This window comes from Drosophila virilis, unplaced genomic scaffold, assembly GCF_030788295.1.
Source record: "Drosophila virilis strain 15010-1051.87 unplaced genomic scaffold, Dvir_AGI_RSII-ME tig00000038, whole genome shotgun sequence".
In the NCBI taxonomy this organism is placed as follows: Eukaryota; Metazoa; Arthropoda; class Insecta; order Diptera; family Drosophilidae; genus Drosophila; species Drosophila virilis.
In genome coordinates this window covers 18195-36439 of record NW_027212792.1, presented here as the reverse complement: position 1 = coordinate 36439, position 18245 = coordinate 18195, and the positions used below count along the sequence as shown (strand labels likewise).

General features: G+C 43.1%; 2 protein-coding genes and 1 non-coding gene across 4 annotated transcripts in view; 1 reads left to right on the top strand and 2 right to left on the bottom strand.

Annotated features, from left to right (window-relative positions):
* LOC116651589 (uncharacterized) overlaps window positions 1-18245 on the top strand; it is a 38041-nt gene that overhangs the window by 9663 nt on the left and 10133 nt on the right. The gene's annotated exons all lie outside the window — the stretch shown is intronic.
* Window positions 332-402, bottom strand: TRNAG-GCC (transfer RNA glycine (anticodon GCC)). Its single transcript has one exon. It is a non-coding gene; the product is annotated as a tRNA-Gly (tRNA).
* Window positions 1444-17443, bottom strand: LOC116651565 (cGMP-dependent protein kinase 1-like). 2 transcript variants are annotated; one of them, XM_032438195.2, is made up of 10 exons: window positions 15444-17443; window positions 6689-6760; window positions 5332-6348; window positions 3705-3862; window positions 3338-3621; window positions 3114-3283; window positions 2818-3056; window positions 2432-2752; window positions 2140-2371; window positions 1444-2077 (listed from the first exon to the last, which is right to left on the bottom strand). In XM_032438195.2, the coding sequence occupies exons 1-10, from the start codon at window positions 15546-15548 to the stop codon at window positions 1565-1567; spliced, it is 3111 nt and encodes a 1036-aa protein (XP_032294086.1). In that variant the 5' UTR covers window positions 15549-17443; the 3' UTR covers window positions 1444-1564. The 2 variants fall into 2 exon arrangements, with proteins under 2 accessions (XP_032294086.1, XP_032294094.1); XM_032438203.2 differs by having other exon boundaries at window positions 5332-5766; window positions 15444-17433.

Genomic DNA, 18245 nt, shown 5'->3' with positions numbered 1-18245 from the left:
TGTTGTCGCCATCATTTTTATTGATTTCCTTTACATACTCTCTTTTATTTGGCTTATTCGTTTACTGTGACTGCCAACGGAAGGAAGGTAGCAAAACGTTATTATCAATTATCATTTATTATTTTTGTGGCTTTTTCCTGCATCGTCAGTTTGTGTTTACAGCAAGGCCAAGTGGGCGACAACAGCAACCACAAAGCAGCAATTTTATTTTCTATGATTGAATGAGCTTTTTATTTCCTCTCAATACTAAGCTCTGTGACTGTGGCAATAGGTGTTTATGTTGTATACAATTATATCAAATAAAATATTTTATATGCAAAAAAAGTGTTTTTGCATCGGCCGGGAATCGAACCCGGGCCGCCCGCGTGGCAGGCGAGCATTCTACCACTGAACCACCGATGCTTGTGACTATACGGAAACAAAAACAAAACTCGAACTGATTTGATTGTCCACTATAATTATGAACATAAAATAGAAACATATATTGATAAGAAAGTTTTTATTTCTATCATAAAAATAAAATTAATTTATATTTTCATATTTGAATTCGTCAGTCCGAAATTAAACAAAGGGCTGAAGTTTCAGTTGGACTCGTAGAACATTGGCTTGAGGTGGTCCACAGAGACTTGATATAAAGACCTCAAGTTCACGTAATTGCACTCGACTCCGTTTCATATTTGCATAACGACCAAGCTGACGCACACACACACGCACACAGAAACACACACACACACACACACACTTGAGGTTTCTGGGCAGCTTTGCTCGCACTTGTTGGAGCTACCTAGATGGGAAACCTTGCTCGTTCGTTAGCTGCCGTAAGGCAAGCTCCACTTTATTATTATATTCAAAAACAATAAAGTTTGTGTCATGTGCAGCATTCGCAACGTGGCATGAAAAGCCACATGCACACAATGCAATTATGTTGGATGTGCTTTTAGAAGTATCTATAAGATACAAATGAATGTCAACGGCATGCGGGCAATAATGACTACCGTCAGCTCTTGATGACGACAGCACAAGCTCAGCCCTACAAGCCAGACAATAGGACGACAAAGTTGCTTTAAGACACAATTATAAAGTGCCACCTAATGATGTTTAAAGCTGTCTGCAGCGCATATATGTGTCTTTAAGACTGGACAGCGTTTTGTAACATAGAAACTTTGAAAACAATGTGTCGCGAGCCAAGTGAAAACTCGCTGAAAGCGCTTAATTAAAAATGTTTATTTATTCTAGTTGCTTGGCTAACTCTGTTGTGTGTGTGTGTGTGTGTGTGTGTGTGCGTGTGACATCTCGATAACAACAAAACAAGTTTGCGCTTCTAATTGAAGTGGCTGATTGGGCGGCATCAACCGCAGGCGGTACAGAAGCTAACCAAAGTTAAATTGCACAACATCGGGAGTGCACTGTCGGGTTCCAGATCAACTTCTGAAAGTCATCAACTTTAAACAATCATAATATCAAATTTATTTACAGCTTATGACACGTATTCGCCTCGTATCTACGGTCTAACCGATTAAAATCTATTTACTTATGAACAATGTCTTTGGTTATATATACTTTTTTAGAAGTCCTTATCCCAGCCACTTAGCTCTTCGGGCGGCTCGTAGTCTGGCTCCTGAGCGTGAATAAAGTATTGCAGGTCTGTCAAACTCCTCAGGTTGCGCTTAATGGGCGAGGGAAGCTGTTTTTGTCTAAGTCGCGTCCAGTCCAGGCTCTCGAACCAGCTATGCCGCTTAATGTCCGCAATGCCCTTGCGCTGATAGCCCAGCCGCTCGGCGGGCAGCTGCTTGCACAGATGCCGTATTAGATGCTGCGCAGACTTGGGTATGCGGGAGGGCATGTGTATGACATCGATGCCACTCAGGATGTTTTGATAGATCTTGATTTGATTGACCCCGCGAAAGGGCGTTTTGCCAACCAGCAGCTCATACACAAGTATGCCCAGTGCCCAGTAGTCCACGGCGCGATCATGACCGCGATCCAAAATAATCTCGGGCGCCACATACTCAGGCGTGCCGGCAAACGTGTTGGTCTTCTCGTTGGGACGCACGTACTTGGCGAAGCCAAAGTCGACCTGATAAATATTTAAAATGCCCATTCAAAATATGTGGCATTCAAAGTTTCATAACAACTTACCAGCTTGCAGTAGCCATCGCTGCTGAGCATCAGGTTCTCCGGCTTGAGGTCCCTGTAGATAAAGTTATGCGCGTGCAGAAAGTCAAAGGCTTCTACGACGCAGCCCGCTATAAACTTGGCAGTCTTATCATCGAAATACTGACGCTTTGACATGACCGTCCAGACATCGCCGCCCATGCAGGCCTCCATCAGAAAGTACACATACTTCTCATTACGATAGGTGCGATAGAGTCTAGGTTAAAGGGTTTCCGAAAGTTGAAATGTCATTAGATTTCAGATTGAATCTACTCACTGCACTATAAAGGGTGAATCGCGGCACTTGATCATCACATTCTTCTCATTGTAGACGTGCTCGATTTGATCCTGCTTAATCACCTCGATCTTCTTAATGATCTTCAGCGCAAATGCCTTACTGTTGTGCGTGACCAGATCCACACGACCAAAAGCGCCAGCACCCAGAGTAGCTACTTTCTTCAGATCCGAGATTGCGATGTGTGCATGCTCATTATCGAATTCGGCGCCTTTGCTATTTGAACGCCCATTCTCGTTGTTGGTCTGCGCTTGCGGCTTCTCGCTCAGCTGCCTTATGGTGCCCAGGTAGCTGATGAAGGCCCTGTGAAGAGGGCAGAAGAGGGCAGGATATACTACGAGTAGACTTATTGGGCGTTTAATTCTTACTCTCGCTCCAGTTTGAGCACCTCAGTGCCTGGCGCATCCGCATAGACGCTCGCCTGCCGGACGTCCGCATTCATGAGTGCCTGCTCCCCAAAGTAGTCGCCACGCTTACGCTTGGCCACAATTTGTTCCTGCCCAGCTTGGTTCTTCTTCTTGATGGTCACCGTGCCGCCGCGTATGATGAAGAACTCGTTGCCCACCTCGCCCTCGCGTACAATGCAGCTGCCTGTCTCGTAAAATTTCTACGAACATTTCCAAAATGTTTATTGCGACTTGTAAAGAAACGTAAGAGCTCCTACCCGCTGTAACAGATCGACAACTTTGGTGAGTAGACTCTTCTCCAGCTCCTGCAGAAATGGAGCCGAGCGTAGGAACTGCAAGTTCTCCTCGCGCTCCCTAGAGCCCGAGATTTGCATAATGGCACGAAACGTTTCACGCGTAATCTTCCAAACTCGCGCATCGGTGGCAGCTGCAAGGCAGAGTTCACTTGCAGTGTTACACTTCTGGAGATGAAGCTACTTACCCTTTATAGTGGCTTTGCGTGGCGCATTGTAGAGTATTGCTAGTTCACCAAAGACGGTGGCTGGCCCGAAGTTGCCCACATTCTGACCCGCTTGTATGACATCGTAGTAACCTTCGGCGGAGACAAAGATCTCGGAGCCCTCGTCGTGCTCATTGATGATGTAACTGTTCTTCTTGTAGCTGGCCGGTGCCATTGCATTGATGACCATGTCCTTGCGCTCCTTGTCCATTAGATTATTGAGGAAATCGTTTCGTTCGATGGCATTGAGTATGAGATTGCGTGTACTAGAGCGAGGAAGGCAGTGAGGCGGACCCACATAGATATGGCTTACCTTGGGCAATCAACAATAGATGTTTACTCAACTTACGCTTCGTCCTTTGCATTAAATTCGATTTCAATATTCTGCTGCACGGGCAAATTCGGTCGCACATAGATGAGACCTCCCTCCACGCGATGTATTTTCGTTGCAGACCCATTGCTGCTTCTGCTGGCTCTCTCGCTGTCCTCTAGCTTGGACGTTTCATCCTAATTGATGCGGTTGATTTCGAACAATAGCCCAAAAGTAAACCAAATCAAACCAAATATTGGGTTATTTAGCTGTTTGTTTGTTTGTTTGTTTTTTTCCAATCTTTTAATGGTCAACTGAGTTTTGTGGTTATTTGTTGACAGTTTAAGTTGAGCTTTGAGATTAGCTCAGGGTTGACCCAACATGTTTTGATTGTTAAGGCACCTCTTCTATGACATCAAATGGAACTTGGGACATTTCAATTGAGTCGACAGTTTATCACTGCCTGAGAACACAGACCCACTCAAGCTTACTCAGTTTTATTTTAGTGAATTAAAGATTTTACAAGCTTCTAAAGTGTGTTGGGTTGTCTAACCGTGGGCCCTAACGGACGCTTCCCATTAAATATTTACCTCCATTTACACAGTGGAATCGCAACCATTATAAGCGTTTCCGGTTGGGGCCAGATCTGTGAGGCCAAACTATCGCAGTCACAGTCGCTGCACGTAGGCAGGCTCGGAGGATAAAGTGAAGTCGCGTAATATAGGGATGGCGTCTTACAAGGCGCAACATCAGCCAAATTTCAGTTGTGGGTTGGCAAATTCGCTGCCTCAGCGACATTTGGCAAGGAGAGCATTTAGATACAGGTAAGTATCGGGCGCTTTAAGAAATGTAACCAGACAGTAAAAGAGCATCAACTGCATAAAAGCAGAGGGAGAGCGAGAGAGAAAGGGGAAAGTCCTGCGTGATAGGGTAGGCAACAGTTTTATCTGTTTGTCCTGTTTTTGTTGGCCAAAAGTTAGAGTTCATGTCTGTTGCCAAACAATTAACATTTCGCTTGTAATTAGTAGCATGCCGAGGAGTCAACATCCTGCCTCGACTCCCACTGCTAGTTTGTACAATAATATACCGACTTTTCCACAGCTGTTGGCCATTTTGTGTACCCTTTTGTTATTTTAGCTGCATATTGAAGTAGAAAGGGTTATTTAATTTATAATGAGTACTTAACTACTGCCACGCCCAGGTTAAACAATGTTGTATTGGTCTGGTAAAATAATTGCACATTTCGTTCAAGGGGAGCACGAACAAGGGTTTCAATTGGGCGAAGTTTTTGAAATTCAAATAATATTTATAACATGAATCTATTAGGTGCATCTAATAAATGCATTTAGCATATATATTATCTATTCATGTTTATAAGTTTACCTACAGTAAATACCATATTACTCGCAAACTGTAATTTAACGAAATTGACTTTCAAACTATGACTGAAACTGTGTGAAATATATTATTCGATAGCGAGAGCTTCACAATATATCCACCTACTAAATTCTAGTTCTGTGCTCCAATATATTTCCTATCCATCAGAGACCTGGGTATATCCTAAGCTTTAAGCTAACAGACTGCTCGAAAAATTACACAAACTGTTGGCAACTGGCCACAAAATTCAGATGACCTTTTCGCCGGGCTAAACTGGTTTGTTACATACTTGGCTGGCTGAAGCATCGGGGGCGGCTACTGGAAGTGAGTCCTGAGAAGCTTGACGCTCTGCACTTCGCTTCTTGCGCAAATGCAGCGGTGTTACCGGCTTTAGGAGCTCTAGAGGCATGGGTGGTGGTGTTGGTATGTTAATGTCGGGCATGGTCGACACACGCCTCCGCTGGCTGGTGGTCACTGGCTCAGTGCTGGCTATCGTGCTTTTGGACCTTCTAAGATAATTGAGTGACACATTGCTGCAGCTCTTTGCGGGCACCTTTGGCGACGTCGCCGTTGTCGTCGTCATTGACTCGGCCAGCCGCTGTCCATGTGCATGTCCTGGTAATGTTCCATTTGTCAGCTTGTTGCTGTTGCTGTTGTTGTTGTTGTTAGCATCATTACTATGCCAGGACAAAATGTCATCTGAGGGCTGCTCGGCATTTAGTTCCTGTGTATGACCAATGAAAAATTTAACATTTGCCTTTGCTGGCGGTGTTGGTATTGGTGTGAATATCGAGGGCGTTCCTGTCGATGGAGTTTTGACAGCCTCATTGTCACCATTCTCATCAATTATGCCATTCGCATTCCCTTTGAGCTTTGACTCTCCGTCCACAACATCAGCAACCTGCTCCAGCTCCCCCGTTGCCAGTTCCTTATCGGCATCCACATCAGCCACACGTTGGGCGCCATTCACGTTGGGCGCCTCGGTAGGCAGTGCGGTGGGGCGTCGTTCTTTGACGGGTTTTAATTTTGAATTGGTACGTGTGACATTAATTGCACTTCCATTGACTGTCGAGAACTTCTCCTTCTCCTTTTCTCTATCCTCTGCCTGAAGCCTGCTTTTGTGCGAGCGAAACTTCTTTGGATGCTGCTGTTGCTGCTGCTCCTGGTGCTGGCTTCCTATGCTGTCGTCGGCATTGTTGTCAGCAGTGTTGCCAGTAATGCTAGGGCTGACCACATTTTCGGCTACAGCCTGGAGCGGCTGGACGGAGGAACTGGAGGGCTGTTGTTTTAGGCGCTGCAGTTGCGCCTAATAGGACCCGGTGGGAAACCAGGTGTGGACGTACGTTCAAACATTTACAAAGACAAACAAAAGTGCGGGGTGCAAATGGGTCCGTGGGTATTGTTTGTGTTGTTGTTGTGTTGTGTACATATTTACAAGTGTTTTGTGTTGTTGTTGTCGTTGTCGTTAGCATCATTTCGTTTGAAAGTATAAGAAACATGTGTGCAAATATTAATTGAGTTTGCCAAAGACAAGCAGAAAACGGTCGGATAGCTTGAATTGGTTGGATGGATGGCCGCCGGACCCGTGAGTTTGTGCTGAGAGCAGTGCTATGCAACAGATTTACCTGCTAAAAAAAGACACTCACCTCACTGGCACTAGGCGTAATTATGGGCGAGTAAAGTGGTTTCTCCTCGCGTCGTATGTAGAGACCAATTTGCTGAAAATGAATACGAAAATGTAAGCCATTAGAACGAGTTAAAATACAATTTATAATTTTTTATGTTCGTATATGTGACTATAGTTTGCGCAAATCTTAAAATAAGTTTATATAGCAATTAAATTTCCTTTTACAAATATTGTTGATAAGAGAATTGTGGTCATATTAACACCTGATTCATAACTGCAATTAGCATCGAACATAATAATGCTTGTTTTTAAAATATATGGATAATAGACTAAGTTATATACTCAAAGAGTATTGATAATAAGATGGAAAGAATAAATAAAGTTTTTAAAATAAAAAAAAACCCTTTCCCTCTATTATCCAGTGTTATAGTTCTATTATTTCGTGTCACAGCATTTTTGAAATTATTTCAACTACCATTTAGAGTAAACGCTAAAACTTAATGTAAGGATAAAAAGGTTTCTTAGCATTAGCTGGCAGCTGGACTTAAGCTCGACAGCTGTTGAAATTTATGTCCAACATAATTTAGCTTTATTCACTGCGGGACCTCAAATCGCATCAAATGTCAACAGGTCTCGGCTAACAAAGAGAATACAAAATATGTATATAACTGCGAAAGGAACAACAATTGCTACTGCTACTCAGAAAATGCCAACAAATCGGCAACAACAAAAAAAAAAAATCATTTAAAAAAGGAAATTCCCAAACAATCTGTGAAAGTAAGCAAATAATGCCGGCTGCTTGCTTGACTCTCTGCGGGTGTGTGTGTGTGTTGATGTGCTGGTGTATCTGTCCCTTGCTTTGAAATCAATCTGTAGCTGACACGGCTGATAAATGCGAAGAGCCGTGCAGTTAAAATGTCTGCAACAGTTGCCAGTTTATCCCGCCATTGAGCCTCAATAAACAACAACAAACAGCCATTGTGTTGGCGTTTGTAGCATTTGCGCCTTATAAATATGTTTCTACATTGTCGCGTTTGTATTCGTATTTGTATTTGCATTGTGTGTACGCATTATACTTGTGGCAAATATTTTTCATACTTTCGAGCTTTGCTCTTTATATTGCATAAAAAACTGTCATTTGTTTAAATCCAACTCGCCGCCAGCTGACGACACGAAAGTCAGAGGGGCTTTTCCCCACTTTTGATTATGTGACAGCTCAGGAATTTCGAAAAGGTTTATCGGGTTGATGTACTTTAATTGAGTGTGCGATTGTGTGTGTGTGTGTGTGTGCGTGTATTTTGGCTTGCAGTTTTATGAAACTAAAAGTGCTTTTGGCATAAATTTAAATTTGCAATTCCTTTTAAATTTGCCAACCCAAAACTAATCGAGCTATTCGCATTTGTCTTCGAATTAGTCACGAGTGCCATAAAAGAGTATCCAATTCTCATTAATATTGACTTTTTTCCACTGCCATGTTGATAGCCTCCAACCCGGCCCACAACCTTATCTGTGCCGATTCCTTTGTTTGTCCGCTTTTATTTACGGGCACATTGTTTAAAATAAATAATAAATGTTCTTCTCATGTGTACCTATAGATGGGGTATCTAAATATGCGAGTATCTCTTGAATACACTCATTTAATAAGTTACACTCACACAGCTGCAGTCTATAGCTTAGGTCTTCAAGTTCAAAGTCTTTGTTGCTTTCTTCAATTTTCAGAGCTAATAACTTGAATATTTATAGCGATCGGCTGGATTATATTGTTGTTTTTCGGTAAGAGTATTTAAAGTTCGTTGGGTTGACTTTTATTTAAATGTCGTGCTCACATTATTTGAGTATTTTTATTTGCTTATATTTATATGTGCACTTGATAAAGATAGAAACGCTTTTATGTGAAGTAGCAAAGAGTATATTAAAGCTTTGTTTTATGACTGTAAACAAAAAAGTTTAAAATAGAAACAAGCTTATGTTAGTGCGAAATTCCAATGAAAATCTCAATGAATTTTCTGTTGTGGAGATATTGTTGGTAAAGATAGAATGAAACGCTGACAAGCTAAAAAATAAATAAATTAAAACAAATACAAAGCTTACTATTGATAAAATATAAGAAAAATATTTAATGTACAAAAATGTTACAAAAGGCAAATTGAGAAATTAGTAAAAATAATTCTGATTCCATTTGGTTGCACTAATAATTGTGAGCACTATCTGGTGGGTGTAAATTAATATCAGAACTAGCCAATAATCGTAGTTATATAAATTTCTTTGTTATAATCCCTGCGGACAGGATATCGCACTTTAAATGAGCCAAAGTAGCGCCAGCGATTAGTGACTTTTATGTCGGCCTCGTTCGACTTTAAAGGCATTTTTTGAACTCCCAACTCTGGTCTTGTGGTGTCACCCGCAAAATAGCAGAGCGTCTTATCGCTCAATTGGCAGCCAGGCATGCGGGCAATAAAATATTCAAACCTTTTGGGGAGGCCACAATGTGGCATCGTTGCTGTTGTTGTCGTTTGGCAGCCCACAAGCCGCATAAATAAACACATGTCAATATGCAGGTCGCGTGGTTGTCTCTACTTTGATATGCTAATCAGCCTTAAACGACGACATTTTGACAGGTTTTCCGTTTTCCCACGGAAACCGCCAGAAAAGAATCGCTGGCAAATGCTCTCGCTATGTTGAGGGGGGGGCAGCCGCCCGGAGCGATTATTCTGATGGATGTTTTGATGCGATACCGATTGTTGTTGCTAATCGTTGCCTACAAAGTATTGCTCACCTGTATTAAAGTAAAGAGTGTTACGAAGTCATAAATTTGTCAAAAAACACGGTGCATAATTTTCATTTTTTTTCTTTTTATTTTGTATTTATCGCAGCGCTAGCTGGCAACACTTCAAGATGTCAAATCCAATGCATTTATTTCCCTCTGGGGCGTTGTTTATTTGACGACTTTGACTTTGAACTCCACGCTTATATTGGCATGTGCGTGCAATCCTGACAATCCTTAGCACGTTCACATCCCGTCAGCAACCGCAGGCATCTAGTACAGTACACTACGGCACTCAATGTTTCTTCCATCGATAGCTACGCACCTACGAACTGTGCATATTTATGTTCCATTTGCCGGTTGTTATATGTTTGGGTTCGATTTATGCATGAGTTTCGTTCCCACACATAATTCATGTGCATGCTTATCATATTTTTGCATATTAAATGTGTGCTTTTGTTTCAACCAAACCAAGTGCTGCGATTGCAATTTCAATTTTTTTTTTTTTTTTTTTTTTTTTTTTTTTTTTTATATTTTGTTTATTAAGAAATCTGGTATCCTGTTACTCTATGTTAGCAACTTTTATCAGAGTGACATAATAACTTAGCTTAGCGATGATTGTGGTTTTACAATTAGTTATACAATTAGGTTAACAGATTACAGAAACATATTTTGGTGTAATTAACGAAGCTTGTCACCTATACATAACGATCGATTAGGTCGGTTGGGTAGGTCCTCTTCAGTCGCCTTCTTCTTCGCCTCCTTAGCAGGCTCCTCGCCAGGATGTTTGGATGGTTGTGGAGCTTTGTTGAGTAGCTCGCTGCTTGCCTGTTGACTACGTCGCCCACCATTGGAACCTTGAGGTCCTTGGCGATGTCGCGTGTGCGAATATACCATTCGGCTCCAGTTATTTTGCGCAGGGTTTTGGCCTGAATGATGCGAATTTTGTTCAGGTGTGTTTTTGCAGCTATACCGTAAACTTGAAGCCCGTAACGCCACACTGGGGCAAGGATTACCTTGTAGATTAGGACCTTGTTTCGGAGCGAGAGTTTGTTTTTGGAGTTGAGGAGCCAGCTCATTCGCCTTATCTTAGATTTGATGTTGCTCGTTACTGCAGAGACGTGCTTACTAAATGTAAGTCGTCTGTCGAGAGTGACACCTAGGTACTTGTGTTGACGATATTGCTCTAGAAGCTCACCATGAAGAAAAAGTCCGGGGCATGAGTCCTTGCGTAGAGTGTGGGTAACCGTGGCGCACTTTCCAGGGTTCACTGCGATGTTCCATCTACAAGCCCAGTTTTCAAATCGCTTGAGGTATTCCTGCAAGAGGTCAGTTGCCACGTACACACATTTGTTTTTTGCAAGGATTGCCGTGTCGTCAGCAAACGTGGCCACCAGAAGGTCCTGCCGATCATTCCGTCTGCTTGCATTTGCTGTGGGCATGTCATGTGTAAACAGGCTATATAGCGTGGGACCCAAGACGCTGCCTTGTGGAACGCCCGCTTTTATGCGTTTGGTTTGAGAGGCTACTCCATCCTGCACCACTTGAAAGGTTCTCTCAGTTAGGAAGCTCGCAATGGTGCTAAATAGCTGCGGATTCAATTTGTCCTTTATCTTGGAGAGGAGTCCTGCGTGCCACACCCGGTCGAAGGCTTCTTGGATGTCGAGGTATGCTGCCACCACATACTCTTTCCTGTGAAAGCCGTCCAAAATATAATTTGTGACCCGATGTAGTTGCTCAGGGGTACCGTGTTTGAGTCGAAACCCAAACTGGAACTTCGGGATCAAGCGTTTTATTTCCGGGGTATCCAGGACCCTTCTGAGGATGCACCTTTCCAGAATCTTACCAAAGGCAGGCAGGAGGCTGATGGGGCGATAGGATCCCAGTTGATTAGGGGGCTTTCCGCTCTTGTGCAACATGATTATATGTGCCTTCTTCCAAGCCACTGGAAAGTAACCTAGCCGAAGAGCTGCATTAAAAATGGCGACGAGAAAAAGCACCGCCTTGTATGGCAGTAGCTTGATTGTCTGGTTGTCCAACCGATCTTCCCCAGGGGCTTTGCTGCTTTTTAATCTCTTCATCTCCTGCTCTACTTCTTGGAAGGTGATTGGCGATACAGGGAGTGACATTTGGAGTGGCGCCTCCAGGATTTGCGCGACTCGCTGTATCCTTCCATGCGATGCGGTCTCAAACGGCTTGAAGCGCTCCTCCAAGTTGCAGGCAAAGGCTTCGGCTCTGTCCATTGGTGATCTGGCCCAGGTGTCATCGGGAAGTCGAACGGGGAACTTTGGCGCAGCTTGCCGCTTGTATCGACTGCTAAGTTTCCACAGCGCGAATTTGGAGCTCTCGTCTGCCGTTGCTTCCTCCAGCATGGTGTCTGTGGCATTTCTTTTCGAGATAATCAGCTCCTTCCTGACCCTGTTAGCAATACGACGATAGATCCTGTCAATCGTGGGGTCCTGGGTACGGACATACTCCCTCCTCAGTCGCTTTTTTAGGGCGAGAAGACCTTCCAATATGGGGGAAAACGTCCTTGGCCGCTGGCTTGTAGGGGCTGAGTAGATATGTGCGGGCGCAGCGTTGGCGGCTGCGGCATGTACTTGGTCCAACAGGGTTTGTACTGCAGCGTCGACGTCCTCAACTGACAGAATCTGCGTGTTTAGGTTGATCAAGCTATTTAGTTCGGCCTTAAATCGTTGGATGTTCGACCCAGGGAGGACAAGCCTGCGCTTTTTTGGGATCCTTTGTGCAGCCGTGTTGATCGTTGTGAGGAGTGGCAGATGGTCGGAAGATAGATCATACTCTTCGCGAACCGATAGTACGCTGTTGGGGATGCCCTTGAATATAAAAAAGTCGATACAGGAAGGCGTACTTTGCCGGTTGTACGGAAAGTGGGTAGGTCTACCGGTGGCCAGTACCTGGGCTGAGCAGGGAGTGAGCGCCTCATGGAGCGCAGTGCCTCTGCTGTCAGCTCTGTAGTTTCCCCACAGTCTGTGCTTAGCGTTGAAGTCGCCTCCAACGATGAATTTGGGGCCAAGCTGGCCAAACAGGGAATCAAATTCCGCTCGGTTCCAGGGGATGTTTGGTGGTAGGTATGCTGCCGCAACGAGGATTTCGCCCAAGGGAGTCTCCACCATGATAGCAGCCAGCTGTGTGTCGCTGGAGGTCACTGTGTGTAGATGGTAGTGTGCTAAATCCTGCTTTGCCAGCACTACAGCACCACCTCTGGCTCGTCCTGTAGGGTGATCCGCACGGTAGCAGACGTACCCCTCCATTGTTAGGTACAAGTTTGTGTGCAGATGTGTTTCTGAGATGAGCATGATGTCTACATCATGCTTTTTCAGAAAAAGCTTGAGCTCGTTAGCATTTTGGAGGATGCCACGAGCGTTCCACGATCCGAGACGTAACTGGGTAGCCATTATTTGCGGCTTTTTGGGAATCTAAGCTGCGGGGAACCTTGCGCATCCTTTAGCTCTTTAATGCTAACCAGAATGGTTGCAACTGCGGCATTCAGTGCTGCAATGGACTGCTGGAGGTTTTGAAGGATGCCTCCAAGGGAAGCGTCTTGCTCCTGAGGTCCTTGCAGTGGTTGTTGGAGCTGCATTGGATTGACGGTGGGCTGAAGAGTGCGCGCTGGGGGTTGGCGGACTTGTACATGATGGCCTGGCCGTAGCGCATCAGCATACGACAGGCCCTGTTGCACAATTCGGGAAGGTACGAACTGCTGAGTGGTTCTTCGTGTATTTTGAGGATGGCTATATCGTGTAGGAGGGGAGACATTGATGGCCGGCTGCCTGGCATTTAGTCTCACCTGATAGCTTTTGCATCCTTTATAGGAAGCAGCATGGTTTCCCTCGCAGTTGGAGCATCGCAGGTCTGCCACTGTTTTGGCCTGGCACTGCTCGGAGTTTGTCCAATGGGACTGACCGCACCTACCACACTTGGGCTGTTTGAGACAGTAGTTTTTGGTGTGGTCGAACTCGAAGCAGCGGAAACACTGCCTTATACTATTGTTCTTCCTCGGAAGCTCAATAGTGACCCGTTGGCGGCCAACCTTGTTGAGCCGCAGCGCTTCCCTGTTGTTAAGAGACTGCTTGAGATCGACAAACCAGAAGTTGCGACTTGGAAAGTCGTTGGTGGAGTCTGCATCACTTGTTGGCTGTCTGGCGCCCGGGTTGTAAAGGTTCGTCACAATATGGCCGTGCGATGTAAAGGCAGCTTCAATCTGGCTTCTGGGAGTGGAAGCGGCCAGATTTTTAACCACAACGCGGTATGGTCTGTCTTCCTTTAGGCAGAAGTGGGTAAATTGCACTCTCACTTCAGTGAGCTTGCGGACAATTGCTCTGTGGGTGTCGGCATCTTTGGCGTAAATTCTTAGATAGCCAGAGGGAGAGACCTTGAATTCATAGGCGTCTGCGCCCACTGCCTGATCTATGGTTCGCTCCATTGCGACAATATCGCTGACTCCAGGGACTGTTATCGGCCTGGGTTTGGAGATCTTTTTCGCTGATTGTTGTTGGTCTGTGACTGGAGGCGCTTCGTCGGCAGTGTCCATCTCGCCGTCATCGATTACAGAGGCGTCTTCCTGAGGCTCAAGGGAGGCATATCTGTTGCTAATTGCCGAAGCGGTACTGGGAGTTGCGGGCTTAGCTCCAGCGCGGCTGGTGTTGCGGTTATTTAGTTGCTTCCCTTTTTTTACGCCTTCGGATAATAATGTAGTCCCACGCCGTTTTTTTGCGGAAACCGTTTGCCAATCTACCAGTGGCTCTTCGAAGGCTAGCGTAGCACCTGCGTTCTTTATGGGAGGCAGAGGGGGGTTTGTGACACAAGAACCAGCTGCCTGGGTGCCATAAGGGGTGGACTGCAAGGTCGGATTGGCGGCTTTGGGGCGGGTCCCGATGGGCTCTAAAGCGGCGCGGCTTGTGCCTGTTGAGGCAGATGTCCTGCAGCCGCTGCTGGATGACGCTGTGGTTGTGGTGGTTGTTGCTGTCGTTGTGCTGACAGTGCCGTGCTGTTGCGGTTGCCAAGTCGAGCATTGCTGGGTACCGGCTGACAGCGAGGTGGAGGCGCCGTTCCGGTTTGCACAAAGATATTGTTATGGGCCTGGGTAATTTGGTTAAACCAATTTCGAATGGGAAATCCAGTTCAAAGTGAATGAAAATCACAACCTGATACGTCAAATACTTGGCGATCAAATATTTATGAGAGCTTAGGTCCTTTACAATTAAACACTATCTCAGGCACTGCCTTTTAACTCCGAGCATATGGCCACATAAGACCTACTATTATCAGAAGCCAAAACTAAGCCATCAACTTTAGTAACATAATATATATCATTAATATGTACTTATATGCTTATGAGTGTGATAGATACGAGTTTAGCGTTGGCAATTGATAAATATTGCTACTAACTATTGGGATTTCAATGACAAATAGATAAGGGAACATAATGTGCTATGATTTTACGTATTGCCCCGTTTAGATAGTTATGCTTAATTATTTCATTTGATAAACTCGACAGTTAAAGCTTGAAAATGGCTATAACATAGTTTGCTTATAAAAGATGCATATAACTTAACAAAGACTTTCTAATCAATTTTGTAAAAGATAAACTTTTAAATTTGTAAATAATAAAGATGATAAAATATAACATTTTTTTGTGCTAAATCAGTTCAGTGAGTGTATAAGAACTTCGGTGCTTGTACGAAAGCTCTTTCTATTTTGTTATTATGATAAGGCATGTGAAAAGTGAACGTCACATTCCCCAAAGTCGTTGATAAGGATAACAAGTTTTTGGCTACACACGTGTTTTTTTTTGTTTTTTTTTATTTTTAGTCAGCTTTAGTATTTGGTTAACTGTAACGCTTAGTTATAGCGTTGGCCAGTTACCCCCGCCCCATAACTTAATTAAACACTTAATCAACTTATCAGTGCCGCTTATCGGCCAGCACATGTACTCATGCGTATGTGTATGCGTGTGTACACTGCTCTCTCAGTTGCAGAAACTCACCACGGGGCTATCTTGTGTGTTGAGTATCGTGTCGGTGTTCTCATCTTGAGCGGGCGTAAATTTGTTTTTACTGCGATGATGGAAGAGACGCGGAAAGCAGGCCATGTTTGCGGGGGAGAGCGGGTGCTGCTGCTGCTCTTGTATGGCAGGGGTCACCTGGGTGGGGAGCCTCACACGCCGGGTTGTTAAATAGTGAATGGTGGGGGTAAAGGGGATTGTTATTGTTTATTTGCTGCCTGCTGCCTGCTGCTGTTTGCCGTTTGCCGTTTACCGTTTGCCGCTTGCTGTGGTTGGTTAGTTGTCAGCTACTATTTTAGCATATTTATCGAACATCTTTTGTTGCTATTGCTATTGTTATTATTGGTATTTTTGTATTTATTGTTATTGTGATTGGTGCCTGCAAATAAAACTGAGCCGAGTGGTTAACGGTGCTTTAACCCTCTTTTGATAACTGTTGCCGGATTTTTGATTTATGGCCGCGCACTTAATTGCCGCTGTAAATTTGTTGCGCTCGGCTGCAATTGTTGTAATTCGCGATATTTCGATTATTTTTTAGACCTCAATTCGAATCAGTGACTCGATTTGAATATGTACTCGGATTTTCGCGCACTGCACTGCCGTCGAGCACTTGACGCGTTATCAACAGCAGCGCCAGCCCCAAAAAGAGATATATTTCTTTTTAAATTGATTAGATTTATGGCGGTCTATTTGATTTGTTGCGCTTTTACGGCTGAAACATGTAAATAAATATTGTTTCTCTTTCTGCGCTTTGATTTGTTTTTTTTTTTTTTTTTATTATATTTTCTTTAATCGTATTACTTTTTGTGGCACATATTAATTAAATTCAACTCTTGGCTGTGCGAACTGCAATCGCTATAAAATTTTATGTTGTTTTTTTTTCTATTCATTAAATAACTTTCAATTTTTTGTATTTATGTGCTTATTTTCAAGGTTTTAATTTCATTCTGAAGGCGTGGAAAGGCTGATTTAAGTTAAGAAATACATTCCTTCTATGGCATTGCAATCCAGTCCATTGGTTACGGGTTCTTTGTTTTCCTGTTCAAGGATTTGTGGAAAAGGCTTGGTTATGCCTGGTTTCTCCATAAGTTCTTTGAACGAGTGACAAGACAACAACAATATAGAATCTGATGATTATTGAAACATGACTGACAGTCTTTGCTTTTATGCCTTGCCGCTGTTGGAACGTAAGTTCAGTTAAAAAAGACTCAAAAATCGAACGTTTTGTATTTATTATTAATATAATTGTCAAATTCAATAAGTAATTAAACTGTTTTATCAAAAAATATATTTAAATAGCAAATAGTTTACTAAAAAAACCCTTCAATATATCGGCCAAAGCAGCTGATTAGGTTTTTTGAGCGCTTGCACAAAACTAAAACGAAAATTCGCTTTACATCAGATATATTTCCACTTTTAGCAAATGTTGTAAAGTTCATAAATTTCACGCATCGCCAAATGAATGAGCTAATTAGTCAGAGCCCGGAGCCCATTGCCACGCTTTGCCATGTTTCGACTCGCCAATTCCGCTCCAGGCGGTTATGAGTCACTGAAGAATTGGATTTTTGTTTTTTATTTTCATCGTACATCTCTTATCGTTTGAAACGGCTAATTGTTTTCTATTTATGCGGGGGATTTCATTGTTTGGCCAATAGCTTTGGGGTAGATGAAAAGGCCGCTTGGCCCTTTAGTTTTTAGCCGTGAATTAAACTGGGCTATTCCTTGTATCTTATCAGCACAGCAAAAGGTTTCAAATCAAAGGCACAATCGAAACTGGCGGCCGACTTGACCAAAATTGCTGACGCGGACAGCTCCAATTATCTAACCAACAATACCGTTCTGCATACATCTTGCTACTTATAGATGATATCAGTTTGGTATTACACGACATCTGTATAGATAACAGCGGGAGAACACAACAATTGTATATTGCAAATCGAAAACGGCAAAAGAATAGCATAACTTATAATTTTTTTTTTTTTTTTTTGTTGTCTCTTAACAATCATTTGTATTTCACTTTTCTTGCCACCAATAACAACATCGACAAGCGATTCACAAGAGTCACGAGTCCGTCATTTATATTGTTTTATTGATATTTCGTTTTGCAGTTATCAGCGGAATATTTTTTTGTATTTATTTTTTTTTCTGCTGCTCTCTATTGTCGGGTTTCTTTAAGTTTTACAGCGCTTTTTTTACAAAACATCCGAATGTCTCATAATACAAGACTCTTATTAGTTAAATTGAAATATTTCGATGTTTTAAACAGATTAAGTGAGGAAATTATGAAAGCAAAAACAAAAAAAAAATAGAAGCAACTGAAACTTATTTCTTTTGATTAGATATCCATATCAGGCACAATGTGATTGATTCGTAGGCTGTTCTATTTGTTAGGTAAATGGAATAAAACAAAACATTTGACAGCACAGATCAGAGTTCTAGCAGTGACTGTGTGCGCCGTGGGCATAAGAAACAACTTCTTATCGAATTTGCTCTATAATTTCATGGACACCGATAAGTGTGCGTTTGGGTACTCGTTGTTCACATTCACATTCACACTCGTTTTTTTTATTTGTTTCTTGTCGAATTTGTTTCATTCACTTTTCAACAAACCACTCGAAACGGACACGCCAGCCGCTCATGCTCTAACCACAAGCCGCAGCCCCCGGTGCAAACATTTCCGTTAAGATTTTAGAATTTAGGTATATTATTGAAATAGCTCAATTGGGCACGTTACAATTTCCGCTTCATTTCTTAAAAAAGTCACAACTATTATATATTGCATAA